The sequence below is a fragment of the Eulemur rufifrons genome, chromosome 7 (genome assembly GCF_041146395.1).
Source record: "Eulemur rufifrons isolate Redbay chromosome 7, OSU_ERuf_1, whole genome shotgun sequence".
In the NCBI taxonomy this organism is placed as follows: Eukaryota; Metazoa; Chordata; class Mammalia; order Primates; family Lemuridae; genus Eulemur; species Eulemur rufifrons.
In genome coordinates, this window is record NC_090989.1 from 1971162 (window position 1) to 1994365 (window position 23204).

The window sequence follows — 23204 nt, forward strand, 5'->3', positions numbered from 1 at the left end:
CTTTTCTGTAATATTTTGTCTTTATTAGTGTATAGACCTTTGTACATATTTTGTTAAATTTATCTATTTTTTCCTTTTTTAATGTTTTGGTTAATGGTATGTGTACTTCATTTCCAAGTGTGGGTCGCTGCTCTGGAGAAATACAATTGCTTTGGTATTATATATTGATCTTGTATCCTGTGACCTTGCCGAATTCATTTAGGAATGCTAATAGATTTTTTGTATATTCCTTAGGGTTTCCTAAGTACGTGATTATGTTGTCTGTGAATAAAGACAGATGCACTTCATCTTCCCAGTCTGTGGGTCTTTGGTTTCTTTTCTTACCTTATGGTGCATTGAGCGCCCTGGGTGCCATGTTGAGTATAAGTGGTGAGGGCCGACGCCACTGCCTTGTCCCTGGTCCCGGGGAAGTGCCCAGTCTAACAGGGTCCCTTTCATTCCTACTTGGCTGGGAGCTGTTTATCTGGTTGTTTGTTTTTGTTTTTTTATTTTTTGCATCTATTGAAATGAGCACATGATTGTGTCCCTTTATCTGCTAACATGGGAAAACATATTGATCGACTTTTGAATGTTACACCAACCTCACATTCTGGAGGATAAAACCCATTTAACCATGCAGTATTGTTCTTTTTATATGTTGCTCAATTCAATTTGCCAACTTTTGTTAAGAATTTTTGTACCTATGTTCATCAGGTGTATAGATCTGTAGTTTTATTTTAATGTACTTGTCGGGCTTTGGTGTTGGTGTTTTGCTGCTTTTATAAAGTAAGTCGAGACGTGTTCCTTCCTCTACTATTTTCTGGAAAAGTTTGGGTGGGTTGGTGTTAATCCTTTCATCCATACTTGGCAGTGAAACCGTTTGGGATTGTCATTTTCTTTGTGGGAGGGGTTTTAATTATGAATGTAATCTCTTCAGTTGACAGAGGGCTGAGATTTTCTATTTCTTCCTGTATTAGTTTTTATGATTTACGTCTTTCCTGTTATTTGCTTATTTCCTCTAAGCTGTTGAATGTAGTGGCATAAGGTTGTTTGCATTATTTATTTACTTTTCTCTTAATATCTATAGAATCTGTCATGATAAACCTTTTTCCACTTCGAATATTGGTAATTTATTTCTTCTCTTGTTTTTTCCTGACAAGTAAAGTTAAAAATGTGTCAGTTTTATTGATCTTGTCAGAAAACTAGATTTGATTTCATTTATTTTCTTTTGTTTGTCCATTTTCTACTTGGCAGATTTCTATAATTTCTGATTTTTTCATTCCCTCTACTTATTTCTGTGTTCAATTTGTGCTTCTTTTTCTAGCTTCTTACGCTGGAAGCTTAGATGATTGGCGTTGGGCTTCCTTCTGTTCTAACAGAAACAATTGGCTACGCATTTTCCTCTATGGGCTGTGTTAGCTGTGCCCCACAAATTTTGATATGTGGTGACTTCATTTTCATTTTATTCAAAATATTTCCTAGTTTCCATGATAATTTCTTCTTCAACTCATAGATTATATTTTTAAAGTGTGTTGTTTAATTTCCAAATATTTGTCAATTTTCCAAATATCTTTCTGTTAATGACTTCAATATTCCTAAATATATTAGGACTTGTTTTACGGCCTGGTGTATGGTTCATTTTTGTGCATGTTTCACATGTGCTTTTTAAAAATGTGCATTCTACTCTTGTTGGATGGGATATTGTATAAATGTCCACTAAATCATAGTGATTTTTTTCAAATATTTAATATACTTAGCAATTTTATTAAATTTGGAAAATACTGAGCCATTTTTTCTTGAAATATTTTCTCTCCTCCTTTATTTCCCTGTTACTCCAATTGTATGTATGTTAGATCACTTAATATTGTTTCTTAGTTCACTGTGGCTCTGTTAATTTTTTTTTTTTTTTTTTTTTTTGAGACAGAGTCTCACTCTGTTGCCCAGGCTAGAGTGAGTGCCGTGGCGTCAGCCTAGCTCACAGCAACTTCAAACTCCTGAGCTCAAGCGATCCTCCTGTCTCAGCCTCCCAAGTAGCTGGGACTACAGGTATGCGCCACCATGCCCGGCTAATTTTTTCTATATATATTTTTAGCTGTCCGTATAATTTCTTTCTATTTTTAGTAGAGGTGGGGTCTCGCTCTTGCTCAGGCTGGTCTCGAACTCCTGAGCTCAAACGATCCGCCCACCTCGGCCTCCCAGAGTGCTAGGATTACAGGCGTGAGCCACCGCGCCCGGCCTGTTAATTTTTTAAAAAATATTTTTCTTGGCCAAGCACAGTGGCTTACACTTGTAATCCCAGCACTTCGGGAGGCTGAGATGGAAGGATTGCTTGAGGGGAGGAGTTTGAGACCAGCTTTTTGGGCAACATAGTGAAATCCCATCTCTCCAAAAAAAAAAAAAAAAAAAAAAAAAAGATTATCTGGGTGTGGCGGCACACACCTATAGTTACAACTAATTGGGAGGCTGAGCCAGGAAGATTGCTCGAGCCCAGGAGTTCCAGGTTACAGTGAACTATGAATCCCACCATTGAACTCCAGCCTAGGTGACAGACTGAGATCCCATCTCAAAAATTAAAAATAGATAAACTTTCTCACTGTTTGGTTGGAATAGTTTTGGATAGTTTCTACAACTATATCTTCAAGTTCACAGATATATCATTCTGCATTGTCTAATCTTTTTAAAGCTCATCCTTTGAATTTTGAGGTTTTTATTGCTGATATTATATTTTTTTTAGCTCTTAGAGTTTCATTTGGTTCTCTTTTATATCTCCCTTTCCTCCCCTCATTATGTTTATGTTTTCTTGTATATCCTTGGGAATATTTATAGTAATTGTTTTAATAGCCTTGTCTGCTAATTCCATCAACTCTGTCATTTCTGGGTCTGTTTCTATAGACTGTTTCATCTCTTGGCTATGGGTTACATTTTCCTTTTTTCATAGGTCCAGGAGTTTGTGATTGAATGGTATATTTTGTAAATGTTTTTGAATGTTGCACTTTGTTTATTTCTCTCAAAGAGTGTTGGGCTGGGCTCTGGCTGGAGTCTCTGCCTGTGGATCAGCTCGATCCTTGCTCTTCCGTTCTGTAGGGCAGACCTGGAGGAGCCTTTGCTCTAGGGCAAGTCCAGCACCAGTATTTAGGTGTGGGGTCTGTACCAAATGCTTCTGGTGTTCAGTGAGTTTTCTCTGCTCTCATTTGGAACTCAGATGTCTCCCAACCTTTTGCAAGCTGTGGAAATGTTCACCCTACAGTTCCCTCGCTGCTTTGTGCCCAGTCTCACGGAGTTCTGGGGTCCATACGAATGGCAGTACTCAGCAGTGCATGCGAGGGAACCCCAGGGAGCTTTCCCTGCATGGCTTCCCCCCTCCTGTGTTCTCTCCCACACATGCCAGCTGCCTCAGCCTCCTTGAACTCTGATTTCTCTGCTCAGCTCAGTGAGACCACCATGCTTTTGGGGTTCCACTTCCTGTGCTGCAGCCTGGGGCTCCCAGGCAGCCATCTGGGGGCAACTGTGGGCTCATCTCATTTCCTTCCTTCTCTCAGAGATTCCCGTTCCTCACTGTCAGTCGTCCAGTGTGTAAAACCAGCTGTTTCATGTCTTTTGTCTCATTTTCTAGTTATGTAAGGTGACAGGACAAGTCAGGTCCACCACGGCCCAAAGCGCAGTCTCACTCCTTGTCTTTGAGGACTTCTGTTTCTTTTCCAGCCCAGTCCTTGCTTTCCTCTTTGACTGTTTAGGATCTTTCTCTGACTCTTAGACTGGGTCTGCCTCTTTCCATTCTGGGAGATGCTCCAGCTGAACTCGGACCCAACCTGACACATAGCCATTGCCCAGGGACTGGCCCACCAGCAGCATCTTCCCAGTGGGGAAGCCCACAGTGGCCCTGGGGACACAAGCAACATCACCTCGCTTCCTGGGAGCTCTGGACTCCAGGAGAACTACCACCAACCCCCATTCCTCCCAAGTTCAGTGGTATCCTGTCTACACAGACCCCAAGGCAAATATGCCAAGTCCCAATTAAGGGGCCCATCTGTGGGTGATTCAGACAAAATCTGGAGGCAGAGCTCAGAATTTTGTGGGTCAGAGAGGCCAAGGGAGGTGCCTGGACTTGGAATCCCCCTTGCTGTGAGTCCTAGTGAGTGGTGAGGGGGCGTTTCGGGGAGAAATGGAGCAGGTTTAACGAGCCTGGAGCCGCTCTGAGTGGCTGAAGCCGTGCTCAGTTACGGACCTGACGAGCTCTCCGGGTTAAAAGTACTGAACGAAGCCTTGTCCATAGCAATAAAGTGGGGCACACGGAGTCTCAGACAAGCAGGGTGAGTGCTGGTCTTGGCGGTAATGGGCTCCAAGGTCAGGGTCAGCCCTAGGAAGAGGCATCAGCAGGGGTGACGGGCACTGGCCTGCCCAGGCCCTGGGAAGCAGGCGGGCGGAGGTCCCAGGGTGGTCTCTGGGCCACTGTCCTGCCCGTGCCGCCGACACCACCAGCTCTTCCGGGGGCAGGTGGGGCCTCTGCACAGAGACCATTCTGTCTCTTAAGTCAAAACCTTTGTATTCTCACTAATTGAAGTAGAAATTGGGATAATAGTTTTTATTAGATGAAAGACCAATAAGAAAGTTTCATTTTTGTGAAAAGTCTTCATGTGACGAGGCCTCAAGCCACACCGCCGGTGGAGACGGTGGGTCGAGGTTCGGGGGTCCCCGTACACCTCCTAGCAAAGAGCTCTCCGGTCGCAGAGTGGGGTTTGCTGAACACACCAAGGGCCTTGGCCGGGGCGGCCGTCCCCTGTCGGCTCACGTAGGGGGAGCAACACCTCATTTGGTGGAGGCTGTTCTCGCAGAGCCTGGTTCCCTGTTGACTCTCTACCTCCGGTCCCAGCTACGGAGCCAGCACACCGGTCGCGTCACTGAACACTGAGCGCGGACACCTCTGTGGCGAGCTTTCCCACTCACCTGGAACAGCAGGTGCGCGGGGCCATCCCCGACAGCTTCGGCCTCTGCCGCTGTTGCGTCCTTGGCAAATCTCCGACACTTGCATCGAAATAGTTCCGAGTTTATAATCGGTGCAATAGAGTCGGTGCTTCCTCCAGCGGCTCCAAGACATCTTTATGCCAAACACAATTGTTTAAGATCTCTTAAAATAGCCCCAAATCATCTCAATGTCTTCTTGTCCTGGCCGTTCCGTTGGCCTCACGTGTGCACTGTGGTCACATGGCGCCTGCCCTCTGTTGTCCCTGCGACCCCTTCACGTCCCTTAACAAATCAGTCTTATTACTCTGGCCTCACGCAGGCCCGGGGGGTCGAGGAGAATGTTTGGCTCCCACAGGGCGTGAGAGCAGGGACCTGACCGAGTCAGCAGCATGTGTTCCTGCCACCGACGCCAGTGAGGTCAGCAGGGCGCGCGGCAGGACTTTAGGCAATTTAAATGACAATTTCTGATTTTGAAGCCAAGAGGGCATTTGACCATGCTCTGGAAAAACATGGGTCTAGAAGATACTGTTCTTGATTTGATGGGTCTCGTGCACAGAGAGGAGAAGTTACAAACGCAAATCAACAAAAAGATCTATTAAGTGAGTAACGGCACGGAGGGTTAGCGACAAAGCCACAGTGGCCAAAATGGCCCACGGGCTGCAAAGCCCACCCTGCCCCTGGCTGCCCAGGCTGGACCCCTGGGAGCACACGCCCCCGTGCTCAGGAACCGCAGGGTGCCGTGTGCATGGGAGAAACCCGTGGCCACGCGATGCAGCCTGGGATCCGGATCAAGACACGCGGACGCCAGCGAGTGCAGAGTCACGGGGCTTTATTCTCGGTTCACTCAAGGGCACTCGGAGCAGGCAGGAGGTGACAGAGTGGAGGGGGTTGGAGACATCAGGGATCAGGCTGAGCGGGGCCTCACGAGGGGTGAGAGACACGGAGAACACCCTGTGCCAGGGCACTTTCTAGGAGCCCCCACCCCAGAGGGCGGCAGCGTGGAGCGTGGACGTGTAGCTCTCAGCCATGGTCCAGCTCAACGGCAGACTGGGCCGGACGACTTCTGGAAACAATCAAAGTGCTGGACAATTCAGGACGTGACATTCAGCTCCAGGTGAGCCCTGAGCTGCTGGCCCTGGGGACGTGCCCATCAGCAGCTGGACTTCTGGCCTGAAGAGAGGCCACAGCAGGCAGGGCGGGGGCAGGCTGGGCGGCAGAGGAGGGACACAGAGGATGCCGGGCGGGGGCAGGCAGGGCGGCAGAGGAGGGACACGCAGGAGGCCGGGCGGCAGCAGCTGGGCTGGCAGGAGGAGGGGGTGCAGCAAGCTGGCTGGCAGCTAGACTGCTGGCAGCATGAAGAGGAGGCCCCGGAGCAGACAGGCTCACAGGAGATAGGCTCACAGCACACAGGCTTGCAGCACACGGACACACAGCACACGGGCTTGCAGCACACGGGCACACAGCAGGACGGCTGGCAGGGGGAGGGGGTGCAGCAAGCTGGCTGGCAGCTAGACTGCTGGCAGCATGAAGAGGAGGCCTCAGAGCACACGGGCACACAGCACACGGGCTTGCAGCACACGGGCTTGCAGCACACGGGCTTGCAGCACATGGGTACGCAGCAGGACTGCTGGCAGGGGGAGGGGGTGCAGCAAGCCGGCTGGCAGCTAGACTGCTGGCAGGGGGAGGGCATGCAGGTGCTGGTGCAGACTGGTCGGCAGGGGCTGGACACGCAGCTCACTGGGCTGCACACCAGGGTCAGGCAGGGGGCCGGGGCGCAGCAGCTGGGGGCGCAGCAGGGGGGCTCGCAGCAGCTCTCTGGGCAGTCGTCCCCCTGCCAGGAGTCGGGGCAGGCGGCGCAGGAACCGGGCAGGCAGACCCGGCTGCCGTAGCTCAGGTCGCTGGAGCAGACGGACACGGCGGACGCGGCCATGCTGGGGCTGAGCTGGGGAGGGTGTGGGTGGGTGTGTGAGTGGGTGAGTGAGTGAGTGTGTGAGTGAGTGCTCAGCACTGCGGGCTTTTATACCCCTCCCAGGCACGTGCTGTCACAGTGACAGGCTGGGCCCTGGCCTGCCTTCCTTGCTTGTGCGCGGAGCCAGCGCCTGCAGAGTAAACAGTAGCTGCGTTTCCGTTTCCCGAGAGCTCTTGCTCAGCTTACAAACGCTTGACGTTGGCTTGGGGCGTGTTTACTGGTTTCACACTCAGAAGGAAAAGCTGAGGTGGAACACGGGTCACACCGCTTCCCTAACCAGGCTCAGTGGGAGGGCGGGGCACGCACGTCTGTAGCGTGTGCTGGGTCCCGGGGAGGGTGGGGTACCCATGTCTGTAGCGTGTTCTGGGTCCCGGGAAGGGCGGGGCATGCACGTCTGTAGCGTGTTCTGGGTCCCGGGGAGGGCGGGGCATGCACGTCTGTAGCGTGTTCTGGGTCCCGGGGAGGGCGGGGCATGCACGTCTGTAGCGTGTTCTGGGTCCCGGGGAGGGCGGGGCATGCACGTCTGTAGTGTGTTCTGGGTCCCGGGGAGGGCGGGGCACGCACATCTGTAGTGTGTTCTGGGTCCCGGGGAGGGCGGGGCATGCACATCTGTAGTGTGTTCTGGGTCCCGGGGAGGGCGGGGCATGCACGTCTGTAGCGTGTGCTGGGTCCCGGGGAGGGCGGGGTACCCATGTCTGTAGCGTGTTCTGGGTCCCAGGGAGGGCGGGGCACGCATGTCTGTAGCGTGTTCTGGGTCCCAGGGAGGGCGGGGCATGCACGTCTGTAGCGTGTTCTGGGTCCCGGGGAGGGCGGGGCACGCACATCTGTAGTGTGTTCTGGGTCCCGGGGAGGGCGGGGCATGCACATCTGTAGTGTGTTCTGGGTCCCAGGGAGGGCGGGGTACCCGTGTCTGTAGCGTGTTCTTGGTCCCAGGGAGGGCGGGGTACCCATGTCTGTAGCGTGTTCTGGGTCCCAGGGAGGGCGGGGCATGCACGTCTGTAGCGTGTGCTGGGCAGTGCTGAGCGGAGCACCTACAGGTTGCACGGCTGCACCTGCGTTCTTAGGCTGCTGAACAAGGTTGGAAGGTGAGAGAGAGGTTTATTAGGTTTCTGAATAAAGATCCTGTGAGTTGTGACTTCTCTGCATGTAGGTATCAGTGTCCTTGGCTGCTGTGACAAAGTGGCACAAACCAGGTGGTTAAACAACAGAGATTCTTTGTCTCAGCTCTCAGCTAGACATTTGACTCAAGGTGTGGGCAGGGCTGGCTCCTTCCGGGGTGTGAGGGACAGTCCCAGACAGGCCTGTCCCCAGTGTCTGGTGGTTTCCTGCCATCTCTGGAGTCCCCGGTCCTGTAGAAGCACCGCTCCGATCTCTCCCTGTGCACACCTGTCTCGGATCCCCCATTTATATGAGTCACGTTGCAGCAGGGCCCCCCGAGCCCCCTCAACGTGACCATCGGCAAGGACCCCACCCCCACATGCGGTCGCGCTCGCTGACACTAAGGTTAGGACGTCAGCGTCTTCTCTGGGGGACGCGGGGCAGCCCCAGGCTACTGCTCTGGGGCAGAGCCGGAGCCCGGGGCGGGAGGAGGCGCGGGCAGGCTCCTTCCCCGGGGCGGGAGGAGGGCCGGGCAGGCTCCTTCCCCGGGGCGGGACGGAGGCGCGGGCAGCCCTGGCTGGTCTGGCCACACTTGGGCCCACGGGGTGGGAACAGTTGCTGCAGGGGTGCGGAGAGTTCGAGTGGGCCCCTCACCAGCGTCCTCTCGTGTTAGCGTCATCCGTAACCACAGCTCCGTCACCAGGCCTTGGCCCCTGACGCTGGCACGGCCCTCGCCCCTGAAAGACAGACTGGTCAGACCCAATAGCTTCCACCGTGTGCTCTGCTCGGACCCCACTCTGCACCTGCTGAGGGTTCCCCAGTCTCTCGCGCGTGACACCTGCGCAGGCTGTCCTTGTCCTTTGTGACCGTGACGCTTACAAAGAGTGCTGGCCGGGGGGTTTGCAGAACGCCCCTGCCGTGGGCTTGCCCGGCACCTCCCGGTGCCCAGAGCTGGGGCTGTGCCTGGGCTGGAGTCCCACGAGGGGGCGTTGCTGTGGGCAGTCACGGGAGATGTCACTATTCTTGCCTCTGCTGTTAGTAAATGTTCTGGGGCGATTCTTTGAGCCTTTGCAAACATCCTGCTTCTGCGCAGCGTTGCGCAAGAGCGTTGGCACCATTTGGGGACCTGCCCCGGCTGTTCCCACCGCGGGGTTCTCGTCGGGACTTTCTACCCTGTTTCACCGACATTTGCTAATTGAGATTCCTCTGTAAGGAAGAGCTTCCCTTCTCCTCCGCTTATCGTTTGCTCCTTTCGTTATTTATTTCACTGTGGACTAGAGAATGTTCATTTCGGGGCTCGTGCCCATTCCACGTGCCGCCCTCCCGCCTTTCCCTACTTCCTCTCATGCCTTCCCGGGTCCATCCCTGCACGGGGGGCCACTTCTCCCAGGCCCCCGGGGGACAGGCGAGGGCGTGTGTCAGTGCTGACGTGCCTAGTCGCGGCGGGAGAATCACGTGGGCTCTAGTTCTCTAGGGTAGCGTTAGCTGGTTTAAAATCTTCCCTTCTACGGCCGAGAGATTTTATTGTGAACGGTTGTTGGATTTTTCGAAATGCTTTCATGCAACATTGAGATGATCATGTAGTTTTCTTTTTTAGCCTGTTACTATGGTGAATTACATTAATTGATTTTTAAAACTTTTTATTTTGAAATAATTATGGATTCCCAAGAAATTGTAAAGACAGTACAGAGAGGTCCCGAGTTCTGTCCAAGGACAGAATCACAAGTCAAGTGCGGGGTTCTCATGGGCTTGGCTGTGACCCAGACGCGGCCACCGCTGCCGTCCACAGAACAGAACACACGTCCCAGCGAGGCTGGGGTCACAGAAAGGGCGGCAGGACGCAGAAGCAGGGACGAGAGCGGCTGGTCGTGCGTCCGGAAGGCACGTTCCCTGCGAGGTGCAAATGGGGGACGGACGGACAGCAGCATAGTCTGGGGTTGGTGCCAGCAGCCTCAGCGCCTTTTACCGTGAGGATTAGACAGCGGGAGCGTCACCGTGACGCCGACTGAAGGTGACAACGGCCCGTGTCTCCGTCCTGGTTTCTCAGGCCACGTAGCAGGCCAGTTTCGGCGTGGTCAGCACGGTGACTGGTTGACTTTTGGTCTCTCGGGGCCCAGGGCAGGAGGTTCATCCCAAACAACGGCCTCCTGTAATTTTTGTCCAACATGTCAACCTAAAACCAGAGAGGTTCTCCAAAAGAAAAGATTTAGATTTGGGAGTAGAGTGTTGCCATAGTAACCACGTGGTTTTCGCAGAGGTAGAGGCAGCTTTCAAAGGAAGGGCGGGGAGGCTCACACGGCCGCTCTGACAGTTGTCCTGGACTAAAGGGTCAGTCGCGGGTGACAAGTCCACGCTGGACAAGCCGCCGAGGGCAGACGGCCTTGCGGAAGCAGTTTCTCCGTAAGTCGCAGTGGCCTTCGTGCCAGGCTGTGGCTTGTGGCGTCTTCTCCGATGGTCTCTATGAGGCGCACGAGCCCGAGAGCCCCGCACGGCCTCCCCCGGCCGCCACGTCTGTGCCATGTTAGCGAGTCCACAGCCACCCGTGGAAACCGATCTTTCAGTGGCAAACCCGCCTCGAACCCCGGACACACCCCCTGTGGCGACGTGTCCCCCTTTCCGCGTGTGGCTGGATCCCACTTGCTAGTGTTTTATCGAGGGTTTTCACGTGTGTTCTTGAGCGATTGTTGGTCTGTCGTTTTGACGGTGGCGTCCCCGTCTGGTTCTGGGCATGCCGCCCTCACGAGCGGCCACGGCCCGTGTTTCCTCTGCTACTTTCTGGGAGAGATTATGCAGAATTGGCAATTTTCTCTTCCTTAAATGATTGGTAGAATTTTCCAGGAAACCGGAGTTTTCTTTGCTGGAAGGTTTTCTTTTACAGATGGAGGACTTCCCATTTTTCCGCTTCTTCTTTAGTGAGTTCTGGTATTTGCGCCTGTTAGGGAATCAGTCTGTTTCATCTAAGCTTTTGGATATGCGGACACAGTGTTGTTTGCAGAATTCCCTTATTATCCTTTTAATTCTGAAAATGGTCTAGTAATGCACCTTTTTGCTCTGGACATTGGTACCTGGTTTCTCCACCCCGTTTCTTCGTGTGATCTTCTCCGAGAGCCGCCGGGGGCCGCTCCTTCCTCCCGCTTCCTTCCACCCCGTGTCCCTGACGCCTGCCCTGGCAGAGTCCTTCCTCCTGCATGCTGTGGGCTCCGTCCGCTCCCGCCTCGGTTCCTGGGGCTGAAGGTCAAGGCGGCTGGGTCGATACCTTTCTCTGTCTCAGTGCAGCTGGGCGCGCCTCCCTCTGCCTCGGCTGCGCCCACAAATCCTCTGCCGCCCGCTGTCCCGCCCGTGCCCAGGGCTGTGCGTGTGATCTCCGCGGCCCTCCCGGGAGAGGCTGCACCGTCATTCCCGGTTTCTGTGCCCACGTTTGCAGCTGACAGAGTCCCAAGGCCTCGCACGCAACCTGGAAGGGAGGGCGGGTCGGCCTCGGAGGCTCCACCTGGGGGACCTGCGGCCGTGTCGGGGACTCGTGTGCGTTCAGGTTTCCATGCCCCGGGGCGGGGCGCAGGGAGGCTGGCGGGACTGCAGGGATCATGGCCTGGCAGGAGGGAGCCCCGGGCAGGGCCTGCCCCTCATCCTGCCTCCCCTGCCTGGGCCCTGGCAGCGCCGCCAGGAGGAGACTTGGATCCCAGCCTGCTCTGTGGGTGGGGCCCTCAGGCAGCCGCGCATCCTGTCCCGGGAGAGCTGGGGTCAAGCCTCCTCGCCCCCTGCCAGCGGGCGTGTGTGCCTCGGGCAGGCGCCCGACTCCACCTGCCCAGGGATGGCGGCCAGGGGTTCGCTCTGCCCGTGTGGGTCTCTCTGCGGCAGCTGCGCCCAGCCCAGAGCTGGGGGGTCCCGCCTCGGTCCACGTCCCTTGACATCCCTTGACGTCCCTGAACACAGCCTGAGAGGAGCAGGTCTGAACGCGCAGGGGTCCCGGGTCACGTCCCCATTCGGCCCAGTCTTCACTTTCCCCATTGCTTTTTTAACCAGCACAGTGGGGGCAGGGACGCCTGTGACTCTCACCCTGAAGCGTCTGTCACGCTGTCGCCCTCTGGCTTCCTTCCCTTCTAAAGCTGCTCGTGTTGTTTTCCTCCCGAGACGCGTCCTGTGTTTCCCTTGTGGGTTCTCAGGGCCCCTCCTGGGTCTTGAGCGTCGCGAGCTGGTTTCCCGCTGGGACGTGGTGTCCTTCCTCGAGGACCCCCGTGGGACAGAAGCAGATCTGCTCCCCCCCCTCCTGACAGTGCAAGTCTGAGACCTTCCTGCGCCCTGGGCCACAGGGGGCCCCGGCTGCCCCACGGACTCTGGGTTTCACCTTTCACGGTGTCCTCGTCCGTGTGTCCTGCTGGATTCCACGGAGCATCTTCCCCAGACCCCGGCTTCCCCAGCCCCACCGCCGGCCGGGCCGCCCTCTCCCCTCTCACTCCGGAACAGCTGCCAACCGGGGGCTCCTTCTGGGCTCTGGCTGTCTCTTCTTGGGCCGACCCGGACGGCTTTGTTACTAGGCTGCGGGGTGCACCTTGCCGTCCAGGGCAGCCCACACCGCCCCCTAACCGAGTCAGGAGGTCAGCTCCTGGCATCTGGGCCCCCCGTTTAAATCCACGGACTCCCAGAGTGAAGGCCGCTGCGCTCCCTTCCCAGAGCCGTCCGAGCGTGGCCAGGTGTCCCCCGGGGAGGGGCCCGTGGCTCACACCTGCACGCCCAGCCGTGTCCTCCGAACAGCTCAGTCTCCAGGGCCCAACCAGAACCCGTCCCCGGGGAACGGTTGTGGGGTGTGGAGCCGGCCACTGGCCTTCCCTCCGCGCCGTCTCTCCTCCCAGACACCGCGGTTACAGGGGCTTTGCCACGCAGGCCTCGCGGAGCTGCCCCCACGCCAGGCTTGGTGCAGGCCCGGCCACCGCAGCCTCTGCAGGAGTCATGGCTCAGGCCCCCAGCCGGCCACGTCCTCACGCACCTGTGTCCCCAGCCCAGGTACCTGAGCAGGGCCTCCTGTTAGGAAGCCTGAAGACACGTCCCTGTCTGTGCCCAGGACGCGTCCCCTCCTAGCCCTTCCCCCTTATAAACCGGCAGGACCCCACGGCACCCTCCTGCGGGGACAGTGGAGCAGGGACAGTCCCCCAGTGGACACGTCTTCTGGCTTGGCCAGTTGTCTATACCGGGCAGTGAGTGAGTAGGTTGCCCTGCCCTCCCCTGGGCTTGTTTAATCCCCTGACACCTGGCAGCTCAGCTCAGCTCCTGACAGGAGATGCCACCATCGTCCCACTTTGCAGATGAGGAAACTGAGGCTCAGAGAGGGTGAGTGAGTCGTGGGCCAGGTCTTTAGATCGGAGTCTAGTCTAGGACCTGCATGTAGCAGCTTTGAGCTGATCTCCTGTGGCAGTCACGTCCCCTCTGCCAAATTGTAAGCCCCCTCAAGGCTACGACCGTTTGTGTCTAAAACCACCACTGCAAGAAGCCAGTTTGGAATAGACGAAGACGGCCCCTGGGAACACGCACAGCTGTCTCAGAGCCAGCTGCGGTGCAGGCTTGGCCACCGTCACCTGTGTCTGGCAGAGACACAAGGGCAGGCAGGGGAGGGGCCCAGGGAGGTGTCTTGTGGGGAGCTGGAGGCGGCCCCCCTGGATCTGTGAGGGGTGGGCCCGAGCTGGACGTGGGGACAGACACTGGGGAAGCCGCCCGGGCTGGTGGCTGCAGGGCTGGGCCCAGAGCTCCCCTGTCCGGTGTGGCCTGGCCGTTGGCTGTTTGTGTTCAGTGTCTCAGCATGACACGCGGTGCCAACCGTCCCCTTCCTCCGCCTCCCTCCAGGCACGGCACCTTCACATGGCGCCGGGCAGAAACCTGGGGCTTGTGCCTCCTGGCTCATCCCGGACGGACCCTAAAGGGGCCGCCTGGCCGTGAGGAGGACGTGAGCGGGGCCAGGCCGGGCGGGTCGAGCCCTGCAGGCACCCACAGCCCCCATGGGCCTGATGTGCTTCTTACAAAAGGGGGTTTGGCCACTGTCCTCGTGGGGCCTCACCCAGGCACGTCACAGCCTGGACGTGAACCTCCGAGCCCCACCGCCCTCCTGGGCAGCAGCCCTTACTGCGTCAAGGAGGATCACTGGCTTGACCCCTAAAGGAGAGCAATCCTCAGATTTCTGGGTCATTCCGTGGGCTGCCGGAGATCAGCAAGGCACTCGTCTGTCCCGGTCCCCTCGGTCTGACCCAAGTGTCCCTGTGGCTCAGAGGCCGTGCGGGGCAGGAGCCCCTCCACCCTGCAGCTCTAAGGCCCAGAAAGGTCGCGGGGACCCAGTTACAGCCTCTTTGCAGCATCGTCAGGGCGGGGACGTGGGGGCGGCTTAGCTGGAGGACAGAGCGCTGCATGCACTGACCTACACCCCGTGTCAGACCCAGGCGGGGCCCGTGGCAAGACACTGGCCCAAGGGAGACAGCTCCGGGGGTGGCTGCTCCATTCACACGGCCGGTCATTGACCCCGAGCCCCAGCTGCCACAGCGGCCAGGTCGGGGTGGTCCGGGCACCAGCCTCGGGCTCTGCTGCCAGGCAGTGGCCTGGGTCGGGTGTGTGTGTGGGGGGCGAAACCCTCTTTCTAGCCACGAGCACCCTCTGCATGTCCGAGTTCCTTCCCTAACGCTGCCCCCAGGGGAGGCCAGGCCAGCCCCGCCGGTGGACTGTGAACTGTGCACCTGAGGCTGCCCTGGACCCGTGTGCCTGCGAGAGCGCAGGGGAGGCACGGCCAGCGTCACGCTGCTTCCAGGCCCGTGCGGGACCCCGCAGCCTCCACCCACGCCGCTGAGCCTCTGCCGGAACACGGGGTGCAGGAGAGGCCCAGTGGGGAGTGCTGTGCTCGCCCTGCCTCGGTCCCCGACGTCCCTGTGTCTGCAGTGGGGCCTGGGCGCTCCCTCCTCTGTCCTGCTCGGCAGACCCTGCGCAGTGCCTGGCTGCGGCCCGCAAACAGCGGCATGTGGAACGTGTGTCCGTGGCTCTGAGGTCGCCGTGCAAAATCCGGCAGGGGCGGGAGGGGAAGGGGCCCGGCGGCAGGCCCAGGGGCCGTCCCTACTCCTCAGTGCCTCAGTTTCCTCACCGGTAGAACAGGAGTGACCATGATGTGCGGCTCGTAGGGGCTGCCGTGAGAGTTGTGCAAACGCCAAGACCAGAGCCCACCACACCGGTGCCCGTGTGTGTGTTGGCTGTCGAGGTGTCACCTTGCAGGGCGCGTCCTGGCCTGACCTCCTGTGATTTCTCTGACAGACCTGCGGCCCCTGGACATCCTGGCAGAGGTCGTCCCTCCGGCCGGCGCCCCGAGCGGAGTCAGGACGATGCAGGCCCACGGCGTGCGGGGCCTCCAGCTCTCGGCAGCGGCCCCCCAGGCCGTGAGCTTCCCTGCCTCCCGGATTTTCTTCCGATGTGATCTCTTCCCTCAAGAATTTTCCATCGTTGTAACCTTGAAAGTCCCCAATCTTCCACCCAAGGTCAGTGCGCTTTTTGCTCTTCGTGTTAGAATAACCTGACGTTCCCTTTTGAGGCTCTTGACTCCAGCAAGGGCGAGGGCTGCAGCTTGTGGGAGGCCTTTGTCACGGGCCCCTGGGGTTTCCTTGGGCTCCAGCGTGCTCGCCTTGCTCGTGGCATGGGCCTCCTCCCTGGCAGCAGGTGGTCTGCGCGACCCCCCGCTCGGGTGTGTGCGGGCAGTCTGCGTGACCCCCCGCTCGGGCGTGTGTGGGCAATCCCCCTGCTCGGGCGTGTGCGGGCGGTCTGCGCAACCCCTCGCTGGGGCGTGTGCGGGCGGTCTGCGTGACCCCCCGCTCGGGCGTGTGCGGCTCATCCCTACAACTGTAGGTGCGGCCCTTAGAGCTTTGTCTCGACATCCTCTGGCAGGAATTGCTGGCAATAAGATCACATAAAAACATGCGCGTTGTGGACCCGTTTACCCGTAATTTGCAGTCTGACCGATCCCTGATCTAATACACGTGCCCGCTCTAGTTTGGAAGGTGGGGACCGACCCTTTTCCCTGTCCCCCCTGGTTTCCGGAACAGTGCACATCACACGTGTGCAACGAACGATCCCTCTGACGTTGATACAAATGAATTTGCGTTTCCAGTTCAGAATCGCCAGTTAAGGAAGGAGTCACCCCCCCTTCCCGAGGTGGTGGCTCCGCTGTGGGTTTGTCCCTGCAGTGAGACTTGGCGGACGCTTCCTGCCCGAGTTCACAGACCCCCTCCTCCCGCTCCTCCCAATCTGCAGTGAGGCCCAACTGCTGAGTTTCAATCCCAGCATGTTCACGTTCTATAATTTCCATCTTATTCTTTTCTTGTACAAACTCTACTTTTCAGGTTAAATTCTCCTCAGTTATTGCTGGAGCACGACTCCGGCGTTTGGCTCCAGTGGCTCCCCTGTGTGGACAACTCCAGTGTGTGACCACTGCCGCCCGTCTCTGTGGATTTGCCCCGTCTGCGTTCCGTGTAAACGGAATCGTGTAACACGCAGTCCTCCGTGACTGGCTGCTTCTGCTTAGCGTAGCGCTTCCAAGATGTATCCCCGGGTGGCGTGTGGCGTGTAGTAGCGTGTCATTCCTGTTTATGGTGGAATGATATTCCATGGCGTGGATATTCCACATTTTGATTATCCATCCATCCGTGATGGACATTTGGGTTGTTCCTACATTTGGCTGTTATGAATAATGCCACCATAAACATTCGTGTGCACGTTTCTGTGTGGACACGTGTTTTCATTTCTCGTGAGTACATACTTAGGAGTGGAATTCCTGGGTCACATGGTTAACTTTCTGAGGGACTCCTGACTGCTTTCCAAGGCAGCGGCCCCATCTTGTATTCCCGTCAGCAGGGCGTGGGTTGTGAATTCTCCGCACCTTTGCCAACACTTGTTGTTGTCTGACTTTCTGTTTCAAGCCAACCTCACAAGCATGAAGTGGCGCCTAAGGACGGTTTTGAGTTGTGTTTCCCTGATGAATAATGATGTTCAATATTTTTCATGTGTGTATTGGCCATTTGTGGAAATGTCTACTAAAATCCTTTGCCAGTTTTCATTGGGCTAATTGCCTTTTTGTTGCTTAGTGGTAAAGAGTTCTTTTTGTGTTTGGTAAAAGTCCTTTATCAGATATGTGATTTGCAAATATTTGCTGCCACTCTGAGAATTGTCTTTTACTTTCTTGATAGAGTCCTTTGAAGAACAAAACTTTTTAATTTTGATGATGTTCAATTTATCTATTTTTTCTTTCATTGTTTATACTTTTGGTATCATGTCTAAGAATCCATTGCCAAATCTGGGGTTAAGAATCACCCCAAGTTTTCTTGTAAGAGTTTTAGCACTTACATTTAAGTCTTCAATTTATTTGAGTTAATTTTGGTATATGGTGTGAGGTAGGAGGTTCAAATTTATTCTTTTGCATGTAAGTATCTAGTTCTCCCCCTCGCTGTGCTGAGTCTTGATATTCCCCATCTCTGTTCCTTCACTCGTCTGCTTTTAGTTTTGCCTAATATGCTGTTAAGCTAATCTATTAAGTTAACTTCAGTTCCTGTGCTCTTCCAGTCTAGAATTTCTCTTGGATTCTGGTTCATAAACCCAGTTTGCCACTGAAATTTCCCACCTTGCCCTCTATTTTCTTGAAGAAATCAATCGCAGTTACTTTAAATCCATGTTTGCCAATTCTGATATCTAAATCTCCTGCAGGGCTGTTTCTAGTGTTGGCTTTTTCTCTTGGTCCTTTGTCAGTTGGTCTTGTCTTCTAGTGTGCCCAGTAGATTTGACTGAATATCTGACTTTGCACGTGAAAACTGTAAGATGACTCGAGTTTCTGTTGATGGCACCTGTCTCCAGCGACCCGCTTCTGTTCCCAGGAGACACAGGTCCTGGGCAGACCGTCTGGTTCCGCTGGAGCGGATGCTGGGTGGGCCGGGTTTGGTTCTGGTTTGCCCTCCACCCTAGGGAGAGGCCCTTCGCTTACCTCAGTGTTTCCAACCAGAAGCCTGGGCTCCTTCCCAGGATCCTCTGGCTGGTCAGGGGCTGCCCTGTGGGGTGTGTCTTCCAATTCCACAAGACGACCGAAACCTCCACTCAGCCTCTCAGCCTCTGGCTGTGACCCGTGATTGGCAAGTGCCTTAAGCAAACCCACGGTGACCAGCAGAGGAACGTCTGTGCACCTTCCCTCCGATGGGGATCCCATCACTCAGGCCTCAGCTGTCTTGGCAGCTCCTGGAACCAGGTTCCCGATTTTTCTCAGCTGGACGACCGGTCTGACGCGAGTCAACTCCGCGCACGTGGAGCAGAACGCGACAGAGCGCTTTGCGCAGATGAGAAAAGGTGGCAAGATGGAACCATTTCAGAACTTGAAACTGTTATTCCGTGATTTCTCTGAAAACGTTTGTTTTTCAGCCAATATTTATTAACGATCTTCCCTGTGCCAGGCACTGTTAGATCTCTGGAGACGGACGGGCAGCCGGGCACACGCTGTCCCTGTCACGCCCAGTCCGCCTTTGGAGACCAGAGCAGAGAACACCAGACAACGAGCAGGAGCAGCCAGACACGCTGCAGACACGTCGGTGGCGGGACTGAGCGCCTGTCACTGGAGCGCAGCAGAGACTCTGGTCTCAGGAGTCGAGCAGAACCACAGCCCCACACAGAGGGGCTCCAGACGCTCCTCTGGGATCTGAGCCCAGTCCCATCCCAGCCCCCCACGTGCAGGTCTAGTGGGCTCAGGGACACCGTGGCCGGGGCGTGACCTGTCTCCTGGCCCTCCTTCTGCCTCTGCTGGGCTCTGACCCCTGCAGGGGTGGCACAGGGAGGAGGCGTGGCGGGGCCAGCACTGTGGGCTCCCTGGCCACTGCCGCAGCCTCTCTGACCAGCTCCCGGGGACCCGCCGTGGGGAGCAGACGGCCCGTGGGCAGAGTGGGAGGCACTCGCTGCATGGGGCTGAGGGGACAGCCACCTCCACAGCCCCTTCCCACCCCCTGGGCAGGACGGTGGTGGGGGCGGCGGGCCGTAGGCGGTCAGCGTCTGTCGTATTAGGAAGCCCCGTGGGAAAGGTCTGACCAGACACCAGCACTAGAACACGAGGTAGTTTCCGCCATGGCCGGTTCAGGGCAACACGGAACGTTCTACTCCACATCCTGTAACGCAGGCCGTGTTTTATAATGAACTATGCACGTGCACTTTGCTTTTATGTAAAAACGTGAAGGCACAGTCAGCATTAGGACTGGCTGACGGGGGAGGAAGCCCTGGTGACGGGGGCGGCACACAGGGCCAGGAGCTCCTGCACTTCGTCTCTGCCACGCGGGGACCACGCGTGTGACCAGAGATCACGACGCATCGAGATGCCTGAGCGGAGCTGGGGGCTGCGGCGGGGCCCTGGGCAGGGCTGGTCGGGGGGGTGCAGGCTCAGGACAGGGAGCACCACAGGACACACTGTGGAGGGACCCTGGGGGGACAAGGGCTGGTGGCTGTCCTTGGTGAAGCAGGGATTCCCTGTGGGTTCACGGCCCAGGAGGCTGCCGTCGTGCCTGAGCGGGCAGGGGCCGAGCCCTCGTCCTTGACCTACAATGCCCAGTCCTGTCACCTCCCAGCCAAGGACAAGGCGAGCAGCAGACACAGCGCAGGGGGCGCAGAGGCCGTGGGCTGAGCCGTCGTCCAGAGCTCGGGCCAAGGGCTCTGGGTCCAGTCACAGCCCCTCACAGCCGCATGGCCCTGGGCAGGTCACCCCCCAATCTGGGCTGTCTGTCACCGGGTGGTGACAGTCCTGCATCCCGGGAAGGGGGCCTCACGGGAGGGGTGTTTGCACCACGGGAAGCCCCTCGTACTACGTGCCGGCTCCCAGCAGGGAGAGCAGTGTCCTGGGGCTGCTGGGCCAGTGACAGGACAGGGTCCCAGGTCACCAGGGACAGCCCAAGGCACGTCCCCCCCACCCGACCCTGTGTCCCCCATGCCCCACAGCCCTGCTGGGAGCACGCCCACCGCACCCCTGCCCCCAGGGGACCACATGGGACGGGCTACAGCCCAGACGTGGCAGGACGTTTACGAGCTGGACAACATCACAGGCAAACAAACACCCTAATGACGGCCTGGCCCCGGCGCTGCCAACAAGGAAGGGGCGGCTGTGGGGCCGGGACAACCAGGGCGGGAGGGGTATAAAGGCTGCCAGCGCCGAGCACCCCACACACTCACTCACTCACCCACCCACACCCTGCCCAGCTCAACCCCAGCATGGCCGCGTCCGCCGTGTCCGTCTGCTCCAGCGACCTGAGCTACGGCAGCCGGGTCTGCCTGCCCGGTTCCTGCGCCGCCTGCCCCGACTCCTGGCAGGGGGACGACTGCCAAGAGAGCTGCTGCGAGCCCCCCTGCTGCGCCCCCAGCTGCTGCGCCCCGGCCCCCTGCCTGACCCTGGTGTGCAGCCCAGTGAGCTGCGTGTCCAGCCCCTGCCGACCAGTCTGCACCAGCACCTGCACGCCCTCCCCCTGCCAGCAGTCTAGCTGCCAGCCGGCTTGCTGCACCCCCTCCCCCTGCCAGCAGTCCTGCTGTGTGCCCGTGTGCTGCAAGCCCGTGTGCTGTGTGCCCGTGTGCTCTGAGGCCTCCTCTTCATGCTGCCAGCAGTCTAGCTGCCAGCTGGCTTGCTGCACCCCCTCCCCCTGCCAGCAGTCCTGCTGTGTGCCCGTGTGCTGCAAGCCCGTGTGCTGTGTACCCGTGTGCTCTGAGGCCTCCTCTTCATGCTGCCAGCAGTCTAGCTGCCAGCTGGCTTGCTGCACCCCCTCCCCCTGCCAGCAGTCCTGCTGTGTGCCCGTGTGCTGCAAGCCCGTGTGCTGCAAGCCTGTGTGCTGTGAGGCCTCCTCTTCATGCTGCCAGCAGTCTAGCTGCCAGCCAGCTTGCTGCACCCCCTCCCCCTGCCAGCAGTCCTGCTGCAGACCGTCCTCCTGCGTGTCCCTCCTCTGCCGTCCCGTGTGCAGACCTGCCTGCTGTGTCCCTGCCTCCTCCTGCCAGCCCAGCTGCTGCCGCCCGGCCTCCTGCGTGTCCCTCCTCTGCCGCCCTGCCTGCCCCCGCCCAGCCTCCTCTGTGTCCCTCCTCTGCCGCCCTGCCTGCCCCCGCCCGGCCTGCTGTGGCCTCTCCTTGTGCCAGGGGTCCAGCTGCTGAGGGGCACGTCCCCAGGGCCAGCGGGCTCAGGTCCACCCTGTGCCTCTCACAGCCCCTTCTGTCTGGTCCTGGCCCAGGTTAGGCAGCTGCCCCCATCTGGAGCGGGGCCCCCACGTCCCCACGTCCCCACGTCCCCACGTGCCCCCTGTGCTGCCCTGACCTCCCTTCCTGCCGCCCGCAGGCTGCCTCACCTGCCCTCTGTCCCCCGTCTTTCCTCCCAGTGTCTCTGCTGAGGGTCACGTGGTCTCAACTTGACCCTGTCAGCACCTCTCGGCTGCCAATAAACTCGCTGTGACCCTGATTCTCTTCTCCTGTGATGCTTGCGGGGGTGGGGGCAGGGACTTGAGCAGACAGTGGCCGCCTCCTGCCAGGGACATTTCTAGGATCGAGTGACTCAACCCGGTAGTCGCAGGGCAGTGTCCTCTCTCCTGTGGGGTCACAGGCGGGACTCCCGGCCTCGCCCAGGGAGGCGCAGTCCCTGCCTGGCCCCTGCCCTGGCTCCCCGAGGCTGGTCACCCCAGAGACCCCGGCAGGGGGTTCTCCAGGCTCCCTGGACAGTCCCTGCCGTGTCCCACCTGGGCAGCCCCATTCTGCAGAGTCGCCCTGGGGAAGCCAATGTGGGTCCAGGCAGGGTCTGGGCCCGGGTCTCCCTCCCTGGGTGTCCCGTTCACGGGCGCCACCCACGCAGTGGACCCTGGTGCAGGAGATAGAGGAGCTGCTCCCTGTTCATGGGGACAAAGACGTGAGTGGGAGGAAAGATGTTGTCACGCGGGTGGAAACCGGGGCTGCCCAGCGTCCTCCTCTGGATCATCGGGGTCTGAGTGCAGGTGGGAGATGGGGGTCATGGCTGCACGTGACGGTCCCCGTGCTTGTCCCCACAAGGTCTGTGGACACCTGGACCCCTGGTGACTTGGTTTCCACAAAGAGCCCGAGCCTCCCGGATGTCCTTGGTAGGAAAGGTTGGCACCGCGGACAGCGGCCAGGACGGCGGCCAGCCCCCCATGAGGACAGGCCCAGCACCGATGGCCTCGGGCCCTCCCCAGGTGGCCTGTCCTGGCTCTAGCTTGGTTCTCCTCCAGCTGTTTGTGCTGTTCCTCTGTCCTGAGGGTATATTTTCGGCCGGTCGCTGTGACTTGGGAGGCACAGGATAGGAATCTCTCCCCATCAGTAGCCAACTGGCTTTTTTAAAAAGGTCCATTTCCCAGCCGTATCCGAAATATTTCTTTTACCTTATAAAAATTCTTTTGTCAATTTCTGAGATCTCTGTTTTGTTCCATTAATCTCCTGACCTTGCTCCAGTTCCAAGATGTTTTATCCACTTCAGCTGTGTGATCTATTTTAACAGTTGACAAGGAAGGCATTGCCTTCTCATGTTCCAAACAGTTTGGTTATATCTTTTAGACATTCTTTTCCCAATTAATTTTAGAATGTTTTCAAGTTATTTTTAAAAGTACTAGAATTTTTACTGGAATTCCATTGAACTTTTAAATATTTAGGAGGAATCTGTAATTTTAAATATTGCCTCTCAGTTACATAGTAGCACATATCCGTTTAGAACTTGCCATTTTCTTCTATTGGTCTTACGTGGTCCTACTGGGACTGGCTCTTACGTGTTTCATGGGGATGTTCTGCCAGTGTGAACGGGAAAAGTTTTCCTATTACATTGTCTTAGTATAGAAATCGTATGTATCTATAGAAATTATATATACAAATTGTCTAGGTATAAAACCATGTATTTAACTTCTTTGCAAATTCTTTCACTAGTTCTTACAGTTTGTGAGTTGATTTTCTTGGATTTTTTCTGTAGATGAGCTCGTCATCTAAAAATAATGAGAATTGAAGTTTTTATTTCCAATCTGTATAACTCCTGTTGCTATTCCTTTTTCCTGTAGCAACATGACTTCAAACACCCAGAACGCTGCTGAGTAGATTAAGAGCGCCCGCGATTACTCCTGACTGTTGCGAGAATTCGCGGTTCCCCACCACACTTGCTGTTTGCTGTGGGTTAGGGAGACGCCTTTTATTTGCATTCTGC

The 23204-nt window shown here is 56.9% G+C and overlaps 3 protein-coding genes across 3 annotated transcripts in view; 2 read left to right on the forward strand and 1 right to left on the reverse strand.

Moving 5' to 3' along the window:
- The window catches only part of TSPEAR (thrombospondin type laminin G domain and EAR repeats), a 132462-nt gene that overhangs the window by 66421 nt on the left and 42837 nt on the right, over positions 1 to 23204 (forward strand). The window contains exon 2 of the mRNA XM_069474902.1: positions 15287 to 15507. Within this exon, the coding sequence (XP_069331003.1) occupies positions 15287 to 15507 (221 nt within the window). The remainder of the gene's footprint in view (positions 1 to 15286; positions 15508 to 23204) is intronic.
- LOC138387791 (keratin-associated protein 10-12-like) lies at positions 6092 to 6871 on the reverse strand. The gene has a single exon (XM_069474903.1). It carries the CDS (start codon positions 6869 to 6871, stop codon positions 6092 to 6094), a length of 780 nt encoding a protein of 259 aa, XP_069331004.1.
- On the forward strand, positions 20249 to 21169 carry LOC138386052 (keratin-associated protein 10-1-like). Its single transcript, XM_069472234.1, has one exon. It carries the CDS (start codon positions 20249 to 20251, stop codon positions 21167 to 21169), a length of 921 nt encoding a protein of 306 aa, XP_069328335.1.

Bases quoted from the DNA above. Each gene is read 5' to 3' on its own strand.
- LOC138387791 (XM_069474903.1), bottom strand. From the start codon at position 6,871: ATGGCCGCGTCCGCCGTGTCCGTCTGCTCCAGCGACCTGAGCTACGGC.
- LOC138386052 (XM_069472234.1), top strand. From the start codon at position 20,249: ATGGCCGCGTCCGCCGTGTCCGTCTGCTCCAGCGACCTGAGCTACGGC.